Source organism: Parus major, chromosome 5 (genome assembly GCF_001522545.3).
Source record: "Parus major isolate Abel chromosome 5, Parus_major1.1, whole genome shotgun sequence".
NCBI classification, from domain to species: Eukaryota; Metazoa; Chordata; class Aves; order Passeriformes; family Paridae; genus Parus; species Parus major.
This window is the reverse complement of record NC_031774.1, coordinates 57,035,103-57,051,197: the sequence shown is the minus strand read 5'-3', so window position 1 is coordinate 57,051,197 and position 16,095 is coordinate 57,035,103. Positions and strand designations below refer to the sequence as shown.

At 50.2% G+C, this 16,095-nt stretch overlaps 1 protein-coding gene across 1 annotated transcript in view; it reads left to right on the top strand.

The window, feature by feature from the left end:
• Positions 1 to 16,095, top strand: part of DAAM1 (dishevelled associated activator of morphogenesis 1) — an 89,926-nt gene that overhangs the window by 48,486 nt on the left and 25,345 nt on the right. Inside the window, exons 4-11 of the mRNA XM_015631815.2 lie at positions 2,074 to 2,163; positions 10,924 to 10,995; positions 12,186 to 12,280; positions 14,043 to 14,376; positions 14,816 to 14,926; positions 15,044 to 15,147; positions 15,575 to 15,641; positions 15,965 to 16,082. Of these exons, the coding sequence (XP_015487301.1) occupies positions 2,074 to 2,163; positions 10,924 to 10,995; positions 12,186 to 12,280; positions 14,043 to 14,376; positions 14,816 to 14,926; positions 15,044 to 15,147; positions 15,575 to 15,641; positions 15,965 to 16,082 (991 nt within the window). The remainder of the gene's footprint in view (positions 1 to 2,073; positions 2,164 to 10,923; positions 10,996 to 12,185; positions 12,281 to 14,042; positions 14,377 to 14,815; positions 14,927 to 15,043; positions 15,148 to 15,574; positions 15,642 to 15,964; positions 16,083 to 16,095) is intronic.

Sequence of the window (16,095 nt, the reverse complement as noted above, 5' to 3'; positions counted from 1 at the left end):
CCCACACTCCCAGATTTACTTTTCCAATGAGCTGAATTTCAGCCTGTGTAGGTATCATTCTGTTGGTCACCTTTAGACTTCTCAAAAAAGTGTTCAAGGCTGGGTTGTATGGGACCATTGAGCAACCTGGTTTAGAGGGTGGAGAATGTTGGAACTAGATGATATTTAAAGTCTCTCCCAAGCCAAACCATTCTGTGATTTCTATGAACTGAGGCTGTAGCAGAGCTGGGATGTTTGACTGGCTCATAGCCTGAGGAGACAACGGGGAAGTGCAGTTTTGATTTTGAGGCATGGAAGGCTGATGAGACCTGCCCAAGGCTGGGGTGGAGGTTGGTTGCTTGATACAAATCTCTGACCTCCCAAACTCTTAAGGACATGGGAATGTTTGAGAATGACACTTGTTGGAGTAGTCCCTAGCCCAGGTTCTCCTCCCTGGGTGCAGGAGGATGAGACGTGTCTCGCACTGAGCTCGGGTTTTCTCAGCCCTCTCTTTTTTCCCAGTCTCTGTTGTAGCAAAATGTTTTTTTTTTTTCTGTTGTAAAGGTGTCCAAGTCTGCTTCCAGAACTCCACCAGCATCAGCTCTGTGCAGCATGGTGGTTTGAAGATGTAGGGCAAAGCCTCCTCCATGAAATATGTAACAGAAAAAGCTCCGAACACCTTTCCTTTTGAGGAGTGATTTCATCAAGAAGAGAAATCAATACCTGCAGTGGATAGATAAGCCTTTCTGAGATGTTTGGGACTGTTAGCAGCCCTCTGTCACTGGTTGTTGTGCTGGAGGGCCTCTGGGTTTGGGTTACAATATAGCTGAAAGCTCCCTTCCTTGGCTACTGGATGCAATATGAGCATGAATTAGATCAGATGAATTTCTTGCCCTGTGGGCTTGCTGATGCAGGGAGCCATCTTCTGCCAGAGGCTTCTTGCTCAGCCATCCCCAAATGAGGCTTCAATTGGGGTACAGGAGCTGCCAGTTTTAGTTGATAAGTGTAATTGTTCAGGCAGGGAAGCATTAAGAGTTTTCCATGTGGGGTTTTTTTGGTTGCTGGAATTAAATGTGTGATTTTTAATGGTGATCCTCTTACTTAAATCCACTGTCTGGGTGGGATGAGTTGGCTTGAGGCCATTGGGGGGCTTTCCTGTGACCTTCTGCAGCCTCTCCAGTATCTCACTGCCGCCCCCAAACCCCTCCAGCACGAGGATTGTCATCAGTGGTGGTGATTTTAAGAGACACCCATAGTTCCAAGATCAACGTTGGCTTTAGCAACGAGCCTCCCAGCCCTGCCTGAATGTTTTATTTAGTTCCCTCATAAAAGCTTTGACCTACATCTAGCACCAGGAAGCGATGAGGCTTTGATAATACTCGGGCATGCTGGCGGAGGGCACGCTGCTAACCGAGCTTCCAAGTCGAAAATGGATGTGTACTTTAAAGAATCAGATAAACCAATAAAGGCTTCAGTCAGTAAACAGCTTTATCTCTGCCAGGCAGTATGTGATCCAGTTTTGATGGAGAGGAGGTACCTCTTTATGAACTGTAGGTATTAGGAAAAGAGCTTTCTATTTTTAGCCGTAGGAAAACAAAGCAAAAACCAAAGCACTAGTTTTTGATGATATGAGGGTGTCAGCAATGGAAATGGGTTGGAGCACTCGGGGTGGGGTGCTCCAGTGAAGCAATGATGATAAAAAAGAAAGGTCCTGTTAGAATTTTTCTTCTCTGTGTGTCTTAGATGAGATTGCTCACCTGAAGCTGTCAGTGTGAGTCCTGTGGGCAGCCGTGATGGCTTCATGGGTATCCTTTCCAAAACACTTACAGCCTTTAAAAGCAGTGAAGGAGATACCTGGGAGGGACAAGGCAGGGAAGTTTGCAGCCCAGAGTCAGGAGAGGTCAGCAATAGCAGGATGGGAATTGGCATCATTGCCCTGACAAATCGAGAGTCACGGGGTGATGCTGTGGGGCTGCTGCTGTGCTGTGATGCGGCCCCACATTGATGTACACTGATTGTCTGGGGGGTTGTGTCTGTACATCACCTGTTTGTGTACTCATGGTGCATGTTTGGTGTTTCTGTTCCCCTTTCCAGGATGAACTTGACCTCACAGACAAGCACAGAGAGGCCATGTTTGCGCTGCCAGCGGAGAAGAAGTGGCAGATCTACTGCAGCAAGAAAAAAGTAAGAGACTTGTTGGGTGCTGAGCCTCTTTCCTCTCATGCAGGATGGGGAGGAGTTGGGGGGAAAGACACAGCTCTTTTGGGATGCCAGGTGGTATTTGGGGTGTCACAGAAACATCCCTGTTCCTGGAGTGGCCCTGGGAAAACAAGGTTTTTGGTCCCCAGCCCATTCAGGCTGAAGGGAGTGTCCCCACAATCCTCACTAGTGTCCCCAACCCCATGCTCATCCCTGCCAGCACATCAGGGCCATGTGGAACTCTGTGGGCATTGAGGCTGTCCTTGCAGGGGCAAGGGGCTGCTCACCATCTCCTTAGAGCCCCTCCCAGTACCTAAAGGGGGCTTATAGAACAGATGAAGACAGACTTTATAATAGGGGCTGTTGCAGTAGGACAAGTGGTAATGATTTTAAACTGGAAGTTTATTTAAGTTAGATAAAAGGAAGAAGGTTTTTACAGTAAGGCTGTTGAAACACTGGCACAGGTTGCCCGAAAAAGCTGTGGATGCCCCATCCCTGGAAGTGTTTCAGGCCAGGTTAGATGGGGTTTGGAGCAACCTGGTGATCTTTAAGGTTCCTGCCAATTCAAACTGTTGTAGGGTTCTGTGATTGCATTCCCTGATTTGCCACTGTGCCCCTCACCTGGCTGCAGGGGGTGGCTGGGCAGGGCAGGGCTGGCAGTCCCTGGCCCCACTCAAAGGGTGCTCACTGCTGTAAACGCCTCTCTTCTCCTGCTGCAGCAATGGCACCAGATTTTCCATCCACATTTTAGGCCAAGAGCAGGCTTACCTTGCTCATGTAGGATTAAGTTTTAAGCCTCTCATAAATACCCCTGAAATCCCTGTATTATTGTTAGACAGAGGCCTGCCATGCCCGAGATTTAAATCGGAGGGGAGGAGGGATGTTAACAAATTACAGGCACTGGTCTGGATCAACAAGAGAATGGGCAGGGGATGCTCACTCGTCACTCCCTGGTGGATAAGCAGAGCCTTGCCCTGGTGTGTGTGGATAATGGGAGAGTTAAATCAAGCAAAGCCATGTAATGATTATTGTGAGTGGAGATTATGTGCTATCTAATCTCCTGAGGAAGGGTTTAGATGGAGCTGATGGTGGCTCTTTCCCTTCCCAGAACCTCCTTGCTCTCGTGGGTTTTTAAAGGCTGTGCTGTGAAACTCCTTGCTCGTGGGGGGAAGGAGTCACAGAAGTGGGGCATTCTCAGAGGTTCTGGGAGCAGGCATCCATCTGAGGCTGGATCCTGGCTGCTGCTCTCCTCTGGTCCTCATTCCTCTGGCTGTTCCCAGCCACTCCTTCCCTACTTGTGATACCATCACAGTGAGCTTCAGAGCACATGTGCTTGCTCTGATGGAGATGTGCTGGTGGAGACAAATGCTCTTCTCCTGCTTTTTAATTAAAAATGAGTGACACCATATCAATGAAGGCTCCAGCCGTGGAGGGAATCAGGAATTACATGGGCTGGAGAACATGTCTGTGCACAGCAGGCTCTAGACTGTCCTGCCCTGTGTGATGATGACTGGTGAGCAGCAGAAACACTGCTGGATATCCCTGGCAGCTCATGCTAAATCTTTCTTGTGCTCCTGTGTATTTATGAGGCCAGATCACCTACATGGTAGCCTGGCATCGAGGAGAGGGGCTGGACTTCTCCAGCTGAGAGCAGTGTCTGCTTTCTGGGCAGGGCAGCAGAGCTGGGGACAGGACAGTGGCCCTGCCTGCCTGGCTTGGCTGCTCTCAGAGAGACAGTGATTTGGGAAGTGCAGGATGTGCCCAAAGCCTGTGTTTAACAGCAATCTGTTGTTGGAGATGCTTGTAACACCCTGTTTCATCTGGGGGCTGGCAGAGGTGGACATCAGTCTCAGGCAGCTGCCTGACTTTCCAACAATCCACACTTGTCCCCTGAGCAGTTTTTGCTCTTTACTCTGCTGCCAATTTTGGCTGGCACTTCTGCTTTGCTGTCGGTGTTATTCACACACTCAGCTGTCCAGAGCACGTCCCAGATGCTGCTGTTTTATATATTCCTATGATGGGCAAGATTGCATAAGAGGAAACCAAAAATGAGACATTTTTTGCTAGATTGTCCTGGAAAGAGACCTGACAGCACCTGGCCTTGGCAATGCCTGTTGAGAGGAAATAGGGGAAATCCAGCTATTCCCCAGGTGTGTTTCTTTCCCTGGAATATTTCCCCCTGGCCTGCAGCTCTGTATCCTGGCTTCTCTGCCTATCCCAGCCCACAGGACTGGCTTGGCAGGGTGGAGGCTTTGTCCTCCCTGATTCTCCATCCATGGAGACAGTGGGTTTGATCCCATCCTTGGGGATTGCACTGCATGAACTCCTCATGGTCCCAGCCCTCCTGCATCAGCCTGAGTCGCTCAGGGGACAGAGAGATGAAGAGCATGTCATGATGGGGCTGGTGAGTTGTGTCAGCAGCAACCCAAGGAGGAACTGAAATCTGCACTAAACCCAGCAGCCATGCAGTGCTGGGGTGAGGAGAGAGATTTCAAGACTATTGGAGAGACCTCCTTTGAAGTCATCAGCCCCTCTACGGCTGGGATAAAGCAGGGAAATGCAAAGGCAGAGAAGCATCAGCAGCAGGATGAGATCTGCTTTTAGAAGTGGTATTTCTGGACGATGACTCGTTTCATACCTCATCCCAAAATACTTCACTCCCTGCTGGCCCCGCTCTCCAGGAGAGGATATTGCTCGGAAGTGCAGGGAGGAAGCAGGAGGCTTTCCAGATTTGCTGTTTCTTTGGCTGTGGGTTTGCCTCAGTGGAAGAGATGGCCTTTTTCCAGAGGGAGTTAATGATTAACCCTTCGTGCTTAGTCTGCAGGACCTGTTTAACCACAGATTTGGCTCCTGACAGCCCATGTGTGTCATGTCAAGCTGTTAAAGCAGCTCAAAGGGTGGCTTTTATGAGCCTCAAAATAGGGGTGAGTACAGGGTGTTGGGGCAGAAGCTCAGAATAAATAACCAGGTGGGAGGGATGGATAGTGAAAAACAGCTCATGTGAGTGCAGGGTCTGGCTCTGCCCCTCTCCCTGTGGGTCCAGCTGAGCTTTTCTAAAGCTGGACTAGAGGAAAAACGACCTGCAGGGATGCCAAGTGATGCTGAGCTCTGTAGGCCTGTTGAAAACCTGGGGGCATCTCTAACCCTGGATGCATCATTCCGAGCAGTGTGAAGCAAAGCTTGTATCTAAAATTTCCCTCAGGGGTCAGATAAAAACCAGGATCCTTTCTCATTAGGAAGAGGCAGAAGTGGTGATTTTTCAGGGGAAATATGTGATAAAATAGGGAAATGAGTGATGTCTCTCCAATAATCCTCTATTTCCCAGCCAGCCAGCCTCTTTCCCCTCCAACTGTGCCTTCCACCCACTCCCTCCAGAGAGCTTCACTTTCCAGCTTGTTCCTCCACTTGTCCTGCTCAGTCCTGCAGCTCCTTCGTGGGGCTTGTGTTCCATTTCCTTCATTTAAAAAACATCAATTCCCCATATTTTTGCTGCAGTAGCAGAACTAAGAGCAAAAGCTGACAAAGATGGCATGCAGGGGAGGGGAGGATAAAATAGCTCGGCATTTTGCCATGCTCCAGGGTCACCTGGGATGGATGAGAAGGGTTTCATGGCCTCTGAGCATTCAGATATACCTGCTGTTATTGCAGCAGCAGGTTGAAATACCATCTCAGGTGTCATTTGCTCAGGCTGACCGAGAGAAACTGGCTGTTTGCATGGCTGGGGGTGTTTTTCACTTGGAAATGTTTATAGTTTTTATCTTTCAAGGTAATTCCCCTTTTAGTTCCAATCACAACACGCTTTTGTTTAAGCAAGGTTTTTTTCTCGCTCTCCGGCCAAAAAATGCATCTGTTAGCAATCTTTTTGGATTTTAAAGTGAAGCTTTTCAAACAATGAACCAGCTGACTACGAAAGGCATCTGGTCATGCTATATTTGCTTATGGGGAGCATAATTTTTAAACCCTGGGAAAAGCGTATGAGGGCACGTGTGTGTTTGTGGAGGAGAGGGTATGGGAAGTGTTAGCATATGGAAAACCAGAGCAGGCTGGGCTGGGCTGGTTCAGACCCTGAGATCCCAGCTTGGGGAGAGTCTGATGAAATTCCAGCCCTTTGCAGCATGGCCCCATGGGGAAGCAGCTTGATTGAATCATTCAGGTGCTGTTCCAGGGATACCTGGAGGGATGAGGGAGCCCTGGGGGGCTGTGGTGGGCCCAAACCTCCACCAGCACACGCCTGGCAAGGGCTGGGCCATGTTGGTGGGGCTGGGCTGCATTTAAACATCTCACAAAGGCTGTAGAAACTTAAAAAAACCTCATTTTTTAAAAACTTTAAAACTCATCTGTGCCACCTCCTGCTTTCTCTCTGACTTTGCAAACAGCATCCAGGTGGATCATCCAGAGCAGTCAGGGAGGCAGGGGTTGCCAAAATGCAGTGAGCTGCCAGCTGCTGCCAGCTTTCCCTTGCTCTGCTCTTATGGAGCAGCAAGGAGGGGTGGGGAACACTGGGCAGAATGAAAGTTATGTCAGGACCATGTGTAAAAATGGAGGGGGTGTTGCTGTTTTTGCAGCTGGTGCCAGTTGAAGAGGGTTTTTTTTAATCCCTTCCTGTGACTTTCCTGAGGCAGACCAGCCTTGCAGGTGGTGCCAAGAGGGAGGTGAGCCACCAAAATCATAGAATTGTTAAGGTTGGAAAGACCTCTGAGATCATTGAATCCAGCCATTAACCCAGTGCTGCCATGCTGTCCTTTAAACCATGGCCCCAAGTGTCACATCCCTGCTTTTTTGAACATTCAAGGATGGTGATTCCACCACTCCCTGGGCAGACAGTTCCTTTGCCTGGCCACATTTTCAGTGAAGAAATTATTCCAGACTTCCAGTCTAAGCCTCCCCTGGCACAACCTGAGGCCATTTCCCTTTGTCCTATCACTTTCTACCTTGGAGAAAAGCCACGGGTGTTGTTACTGAAGGGCTCTCTGGGCCTTGCATGGAGCTGGCTGCTGTGAGCCAGCCTTTTCCTTCCAGCCTTGTAGGATGTAGCTTGCTGTGTTGGACATCAGGTGGGTGGGGAACTCAGCCAGCCACCATCAGTTATCCCAAAGCAGCAGCAGATCCAGTTATCCCAAAGCACCACATGGGCTGTGAGCGTAGGGAAGCAGGCTGCTGGATCAGGTGTGACATCAGCTGCAGACTGAGGATCCAAAAGATGTTGCCAGAAGTTTGTTTAGGAAGCAGAGCAGGTGGCAAAGAACTGAGGAGCATGACAGGTGTCATTCTCTCCACCACCATGGGGACATGCTGTGAGGCTGCACTGCTCCCAGCAGCTGTGTTCCTGCAGGTCAGAGCAGCAGGAGCTTGGGGGGATGCACCTTCCAGGTGGAAGTGGGTTGAGACCAGCCTTGAAATTGCTTTGAGCCACCATTGGCTGAACTTGCTCTGTTCAGTGGTCATTGGGAAGAGAGGGAAGTCTGGCTGTGGGAGCTGCTGATGCTCTGAGAGGGAGGCACGAAGGCTGTGCAAGTGTCAGGCTCATAACCAAGACATGACAGGGGACTGTGAAATCTCCCTGGGAAGAGCAAAGGGATGGCTGGAGCTGGCAGGTTGGTGACCTTCACTTGGGAAAGCTCCTGCTAATGAGGCATCTTGACTGGGCACTGCTTGCCCTGCAGTGCTGAGGAGGGGATGGAGCTCATTTATTGGGTTCACATCACAACACAACACCCCCTGCCACTGCCACCAGGGCACAGAACAGTCCAGGGACAGCATCCATCAGCCCCATGCAGAGGAACAGCAGAGTGACACGAGAGGGTGACACCAGAGCCACAGCTGATGGGATTTGTGGTTTTGCCAGGTTTCTGGAAAGAAGTAGGTGAGGGGAGCAGGTGGAACAAAGCAGGGGATGGAGTGAGGTCTGCCCTTGTCTGTGCAATTTTGGCATGTCTTAATTTTTGCAGCTGAGCACATCGAGGCTTGGAGGACAGTGAGGGCTGCTGATGTGCAATTAAAACCATCAGTGTGCCTCTAACAGAGCAGCTCAGCCTGGCTTCCAGCAGGGTTCAGATCAGCCCTCACTTCTTTGCTGCTTGAGAGCACACACAGCAGAGACTCAGCCCAGAGAATAAGGAATGGGGAGATGTTCAGTGATGCAGTGGAACATCCTGGAGATGTTGGAGGTGTTCAGCTGTGTCTGGGCATCCCTCCCCAAGGGCAGTCTGCAAAACCCACATCCCAAAACCCACCCTGCGTGCTGGGAAACTATTTTACACACTCAGACTTTCAAACCCTGATGCTGGAGAGGTTCCTCCCTCCTCCTGGTGCTGAGCAGAGCCTTGTGACTCACTTCCCTCCGGGCTGTCGCTTTGTCAGGAGATTTCTTTGCCACCAGGAATACACCAAAGGACACTTATCAGTGTGCTGTAGACCATTAGCCCCAGTAATTACCACTGAGCAACATCCTGCAGCGAGCTGAGGGGAGGGAAGCCCGTGCCCTGATCTTTGCCTGCTTTATTGTGCAGTCCCCCTTTGCCTGGGAAGCTGCTTTCTGACGAGCCTGCCCAGCTGCTCATCGGAATTAATGAGGTTCTGCTGCACTTAATTGAGAGTGCTCTGTAAATTGGGGGTTTCAGGGAGGAAATGCAAGAGCCCGAGGGAGCCGAGCAAAGGGAAATATTTATAATGCAGCACGTTAATTATAAATGAGCAGTTTAGCCAATTTTGTTGTTCAGCCTCCCCTCCACCCCCTGGAGACCTTTATTTGCTCCACCGCTTCTTTTCAGCCCTAAATGAGCAGCAGGTCCACATCCCTGCCTGCCTCACAGGTGTTCACAGCACGTGGGAAGGTCCTGGGATGAGGGATGACCCAGCCCTGCTGCTTTCCCTCCCCATTCCTCAGCATGGACCTCACTCCCTGCCCAGCTCTCCTGGCTGGGCACATCTGGACCCCTCTTGCTGCTGTGCCGTGGTGGGGACCTTGCCACCCTTCCCAGCTGGTCTCTCTGGTGGAACAGGGATGCTCTTTATCAGAATGGGGATACAATTTAACATCATAATCAACCCAGGACAGAGGGACAATGGGAAGGACCTTCTCTGACACCTCCAGGAGGTGACAGGACCTTGTTCAAGTCACCTGTGAATGTCCCAGCTCTGCTGTCCCCTGAAGCACATTTGCATGCTGGACTCTAAGTGGGGCAGGACAGCTGGGAAGAGCAGGATGCCCACAAGCTCTGTGCAGAGCCTTCCCCTGGCAGGGCACAGGCAGCTTGGTACAGGGGGCTGGCACAAGTGCCCAGGGCTTGGCTGAGGAGCTGGAAGCCCTGATGGCTGTGTCAGACAGAGCTGACACCAAGCAGACAGGTGGCCTGAGCCTCACCCCAGCTGCCTGGCACCTCTGAGGGACTGTGGGGTGAGGAAAAGTGTTAAAGCAAAGGGCAGAGGTTTCCAGGCCTCTTGGTGCTCTCAGGCTTGTTTTGTCCCTTCCTTGGAGCCAGGCACAGCAAAAAGAAGGGTCAGGTCTGGAGGCACAGGCTGTTCTGCCCAGGGGCAAACTGAGTCTCGTCCAAACTACCCGTCCTTGACTCCATGTGCCCTCTTCTTGGCACGCTGCAGCTTGGGAAGTTTGGATGCACAAATATTTTCCACGTACTCCCCTTGAGCCACAGTAAATATTTGGCACTCTGCTCCTCGGGCTTGCTGAAAGCAGGCACGGTTGTCTGCATGCACAGAGAGGGAGCAGAGAGGAGGTGTCCAGTTCTCACCATCGTGTTTGTGGTGTAGGATGAGGTTTACAAACATCTCTTACAGTTAGGGACGGGGCAGAGCCATGCAGCAAGTCAGGCTGTGAGGAGAAGATGGTTACTGAGGGGAAATGTTTGGGATTTGTGTAGTATCTGTTGACTCCAGCCTAGACCTGTGTGGCATTTCTGCAATGAAATCCTCTTCTTCTTTTGATATAGATGTCTCTAGAAAAAGAAAGTGGAGGAAAAGGTTAATTATGAAGTATTCCCTCAAATTCTGCCTACTTGTTCCAGCATTAGTTATCTGGGCTGGGCTCAGAGGTCCTTCAATCATGTCCTACAAGAACAAGGTAGAACTGAAAACCCCTCATGAACCCTGACAGATGCAGGGCATCATGGACCAGGATGACCAGATGAGGCTCTGCATCATTCAGTGTCATCGATCATGGGCCCAGGGGTGACATCCTTCAAGAGGTGACATTGCCAGATGCGTGTTCCCTCCCAGTGACTTACAAAGTCCCCAGAGGAACTGTTGTGCCTGGAGTCTCTCTTAGGGTGTTGATAAGTCATGGTTCTGCTCCAGGAGTGCAGCCTAGATCATGTCACATTTAAACACTCTTCATTGCTTGTTAATATTTTCCCCCCTGAGCATATTCAAGGCTGTGCAGCCAAAGCTTCAAGGGCACTGTAGAGTTGAAACGAGAGATTTGGATGTAAAATTCCAGTGTGTTTTCCCAGAAACTGATAATCACAGGACTGCTGCAGTATCAGTGGGGCAGTGTTTGGTCATAGGCAGGTGCTGTAATTGTATTTCAAGTATGGGTGTTCAATAAACCAGGTACTGTTCCCATAGCTGGAGTCAGGGGTAAGCTCAAAATAAAGAAACTCACACTGTATTAATATAAATGAATGCAAGAGCTTGGGGGTGCTTCAGAAGTGGTTGGTCATGAAGGGCAGGGAATGTTAATACTATTTCTACTAATCTGGCTTTTGTTTCACTTTTTTTATCCCCTACCAGGACCAGGAAGAAAATAAAGGAGCCACCAGCTGGCCAGAGTTCTACATTGATCAGCTGAATTCAATGGCTGCTGTGAGTATTCCCCCAGAGCTCTGGTGCCTCTGAGCCCCTTGAGGGGCAGAGTTTGGTGGGGACAGTGTGTCAGCACTGTGCCTGAAGGGTGGCAGCTGTTACAGAGGCAGTGTCATCTGTTGGACCAACAGGTACAGCTGCAAAATGGAGATGCCCCTACGGCACCTGGGGCGTTTCACACGGTCACAGAACCACGGATGGGGTTTGGGTGGGAAAGGGACCTTAAAGAACATCCAGTTCCACCCCCCTTCCACCTGACCAGGTTGCTCCAAGCCTCATCCAGCCTGGCCTTGAACACTTGCAGGGATGGGGCAGAGGGATGAGCAGGGGCTGTGAGCCAGCAGGGAGTGTGCTGCTTCCCTCTTGGAAGGCAGAAACACGCAGTGCTGGCCATGGGCTGCCAGCCAGGCAGAGCCCTGAGCCTGAGCAGAGCTTGTGATCAAAGCCTGCCAGATGCTGGGAGGTGGCTTTGATCTCCCTGATGTGCTGCTGAAGAGGAGCTGGGTTAAATGGAGGGGTCAGCACTGCTCCTCATATCTGCTGGGACCCGTTCTCTCTGCTTTGGATTAGCCTCAGCTGGGGCTGGCAGGGCTCACCATGACACCTCTGGGGCCCAGCACTGTTGGGTGGTGCAGGAACCACTTGGGGAGCTGCTTTAGCTGTAGCTGTGCCTCATGCATGCCCAGGGAGCAGGCAGCCCTGGTGCAGGGGTCAAATCCCATCCCCAGCAACAACTGGAGAGCAAATTCCATCCTGTGCACACAGCCACTGTCCCCAACTGAGATGCACACTGCTGGTTTGCACTGGGGGTTGGCTGTTCACCATCCTCATGGCCTCTGGATGATCTCCAATAGCCTGATGTCTTTTTTGAATGTCTTTTTTTTTTGTATTGTGATGCCCAAAACTGCCCCAAGGACTCAAGGTGAGGCTGCACCAGTGCAGAGCAGAGCAGGAGTTGTGTGGGAGCTTGAAGACAGTGCCTTCATCCCTCTGTCCCCAGTCCAGGCTGTCTCCTTGCAGACCATGGAGTGCTTTTCCTCTCTGCTCCTTTTCCCAAATTCTGTGATTGCCACAAGGATTCCAGACTGCCAGGATGGGTTTAGGATCCCCATGGCACAGTGTGTGGTGGGCACTGCTCAGGCACACAGGGAGGGATTCCCCCTCTGATTTCTGCCTTCCTCCTTCCACAGAGAAAGTCACTGATCGCCTTGGAAAAAGAAGATGAGGAGGAGAGAAATAAAACAATTGAAAGTTTGAAGACTGCACTGCGGACAAAACCAATGAGGCAATTCCCTTCCCTTTTCTGGCTTTATTGCTGTGGTTGTGGCTTTGGATTGGAGTTCTCTGGCAGAGCAAGGGATTAAATAGGAATATAAATGGGAACTGGTGAGGGGAGCAAGGACTCTGAGGCACTAATTGCTTTGTATTTTTTTTGTTTCTCCAACTGCTTTTTTTATGTCACATTTCGTCATTTTGTTTGTTTTTCTTGGTCCTTTTAGTGACCAAGAGCCACCAGGACCTCCCTGTCTGTTCAGAAAAAATCAGGCAACTTTTTTATTTTTCCAGATTTTCCTTTGTACTGAACAGAAGGTAAAAATTCTTTAAAAGATTGATTTTTTTTTTCCCCAAGAAAACAACAATTTTTATTGGTCAGCTAGGCCCTTTGTTTCAACTTCAACTGCTCTTGCACTTTATAGGGGAATAAAGTCACATGGATCTTCAGGCTTTTATGAAATGGAAAACAATTTTTGGTGGGGAGGATAAATGATGGCTGGGACTCTTTCTGAATGTCTGTAGCTTTTCCTAATGTTATTTTCTCTGGAGTCTCCATGCACACTTTTGCAACACTTAAGGTGCCTCAGGTTAACATCTTCTGATGGGAATACATTCCATTAGGAAACACCTGACCTGTTTTGGTTATGGAAGAAACGAATTTACTATTGCTTGCAAATACCTTTCCTTCTTCCACCTGTGGTGATGGTAAGAAATTCTCAGGGTCCAGGGTGAGCACCTGATTTCTGTGATGACCTGGTCCTTGTGGGTGCTGGTCCCTGCAGTGAGCAGGGCTGGTGGCCAGCCATGAAACTTTACAAAATCCCTAAAAGTGGGGTTTGAGTGTTTTTGGATGGATGCAGCAGGCTCTGTAGAAAATTTTACCTATTGGCCCTATTTTTGCACCCTGGGAGGTGAACACTAACTTTCCTATTGACTTTGGCTGGAAGAAGAGCAGGCTTTGGAGCAGAGAAAGCAATTTTCCCCAAGCCTGCAATTACCCCTTTTGTTGCTGCGCATCAGCATGGCTTGTTTCGAATTAAAATCATCCCAGTGCTGGGGTGTTCTTGGCTCATTTGCTTTCCAAAGCTCTTTTCCCAGCCCATGCCTTTTGCCAAACCAGAGGACACCCAGCCTGGATGGCACTGGGCATGGGGGCCCTAAAATGCCTCAGCAGTGTGCAGTGCTGTGTCTGCCTGCTCTAGTGAATCTGCCTGGGGCACTGCCCTGTGTTTGCTGTCTGCTTTCTGTTCAGTGGCGTTGTAAGTCATCATAAAAATCAGAAATCCCTTAAAACTGGGGAGCTGTGCCTGAGGGAGGAGAAAGGTGTGGATGGTGGGGCAGGAGAAGGCAGAAAGGCTCACCTTGAGTGTCTGCAGCTGATGGGGAGGTGACTTCAGGGCTTGGGATCTTCTTCCAGTTCAAGACTGGTCTCAAGACTCAGGTCGCTATTTTTTGCAGTGTGACTGCAAACTTCCAGCCTCCATCCCGGGACTTGTGTTTAAGGCTGGTTTATCTGGTCCTCTTTGAAATATCCTCACTCTGAAGAACCTTGTGCAGGTGGTGCCTGGTTGCCTGTGCTACCAGGCACCAATTAAATTGATTTTTACAACCCCATCCTGGTGTCTGGGCCACAGGAGTCCTTCAGGCTTTCTGGAATGCCTGGAAAGGTATACAGGAAGGTTCTAGGTTTACATCAACAGACAAGCTTTGTTTGAGGGTAAAGATGGACTTTTAGCATTTTGTTTTAAAGTGAAAATCCCTTTTTCTGGCAGGTTTGTGACCCGGTTCATCGACCTGGATGGCTTAACGTGTATCCTCAACTTTCTGAAAAGCATGGACTATGAGACAGCAGAGTCTCGAATACATACCTCGCTCATTGGATGTATAAAAGCACTAATGAACAACTCCCTGGGCCGGGCCCACGTCCTGGCCCACCTGGAGAGCATTAATGTAATCGCTCAGAGTCTGAGCACAGAGAATATTAAGACAAAAGTGGCAGTTCTGGAAATCATGGGCGCCGTGTGCCTGGTTCCCGGGGGCCACAAAAAGGTACTGGAGGCGATGCTGCACTACCAGAAATATGCCAGTGAAAGGACTCGTTTTCAGGTAGGTGGGTCTCCACTCAGCCCCCAGCCCTTGAAATTCAGCATTCCTGTCCCTTTCTCCTCCTGAATGTCTTAAGTGGCTGCTTGCAAATGTTTTGTTATGGCTGTTTGCAAGTTGAAAAATCCAGAATTAGCCCAGAGCCATGTCTGATGAGATCTGCAGCTGAGCGAAGAGGGAGGAAACAGTTATTTAAGGCAACACCCACCAAAAAAAAGGCTTGCTTGTGCAGGGTCACTGGGATCACAGCTCTGCAAGGCTGCAGCATATCTGCATGGGCTGGTGTTGGCCCAAATGGGGGCTGGGGTGGCCAGCAACTGAGGGTGCATCACCAGCTATGGGAGGGAGCATCACGAGGAGTTGTTCCTGCCTGTGCTCCCTGGCTGCTTGGGCAGCACTGGGGCTGTCATGGGGCATTTAGCTGACACTGTGTGTTTGGCAGACGCTGATCAACGACTTGGACAAGAGCACGGGCCGGTACCGAGATGAAGTGAGCCTCAAGACAGCCATCATGTCCTTCATCAACGCCGTCCTGAGCCAGGGGGCGGGCGTGGTGAGCGCCGGGGCTCTGGGACAGGGGGGCTTGGGGTGTGTTTGGGGTGCTTTTATTTCAGTGAACTTCCTGAGGATGTGCACCTTGCTGTGCTGAGCCCACAACTGTCCCTTGCAGGAAAGCCTGGATTTCAGACTCCATCTGAGATACGAATTCCTCATGCTCGGCATCCAGCCAGTCATTGATAAACTAAGGCAACATGAAAATTCAACCCTTGACCGGTGAGTAATGACCCCCCAGCACACTTGTGATTTTTGTCTGGTGCCCTTGCTTCAGGTGCTGGCCTTTGCAGGTATCACATGGCTCTAAAGTCACACCTCTTAGAGAAATTCCTTGCTGTCTCAGAGAGGGAGAAAAAAATCCCAACATGATTTTGGTGCTTTCAGATGTAGAGTTGAGCTGGGGAGGATGTGCCATCAGGGGTTCAAGGGTGCTGTCAGCCCTCATCCAACCCTTCTCATCCCAAAAGGCTCCTTGGACCTCCTGTAGTGCCTAGGCAGTTGAGGCTGAAGGTCCTCTTGGTGTTTCAAGCCCCCACAGTGTCTGGTCAGCTGATGGACCTGCTACCTGTAATTTATTTAATTGTCACATTTATATCTGCTTCTAACAGGTTGTTCTGGGTTTTTTTATTTCCCTTTCTTTCCTCAGGCACTTAGATTTCTTTGAAATGCTTAGAAATGAAGATGAACTGGAGTTTGCCAAAAGATTTGAGCTGGTGAGTACAAATGCTGCTGATGTAGGCTCTGGCACTCAGTGCCACAGTTAGTTTTAAAAACACCTGCGTGCCCTGGGACAAAGAGTGCTCTTCTGGATAAAACATGGAGGTTGGAAATGTTTTCTGTTCCCCTGCTTTTTTGCAACATCTATTCTAGAGCCAGCTTTAGCCCTTTTGTCCTCTCTTTGCCCCTCGCAGGGCAGCGAGGCAGGTTTGTCTGTCAGTTTTGGGGTGGGGGTAACTCGTGGGGTCTGGAGCTGAGGCTCAGGGAACGATGCTGTTGTGGGTGCAGTGGCCTGACCTTGCCTGGCTCCTGCCCACAGGTCCACATCGACACCAAAAGTGCAACTCAGATGTTTGAGCTGACGAGGAAGAGGCTGACGCACAGCGAGGCGTACCCGCACTTTATGTCCATCCTGCACCACTGTCTCCAGATGCCTTGTGAGTCCCAGCA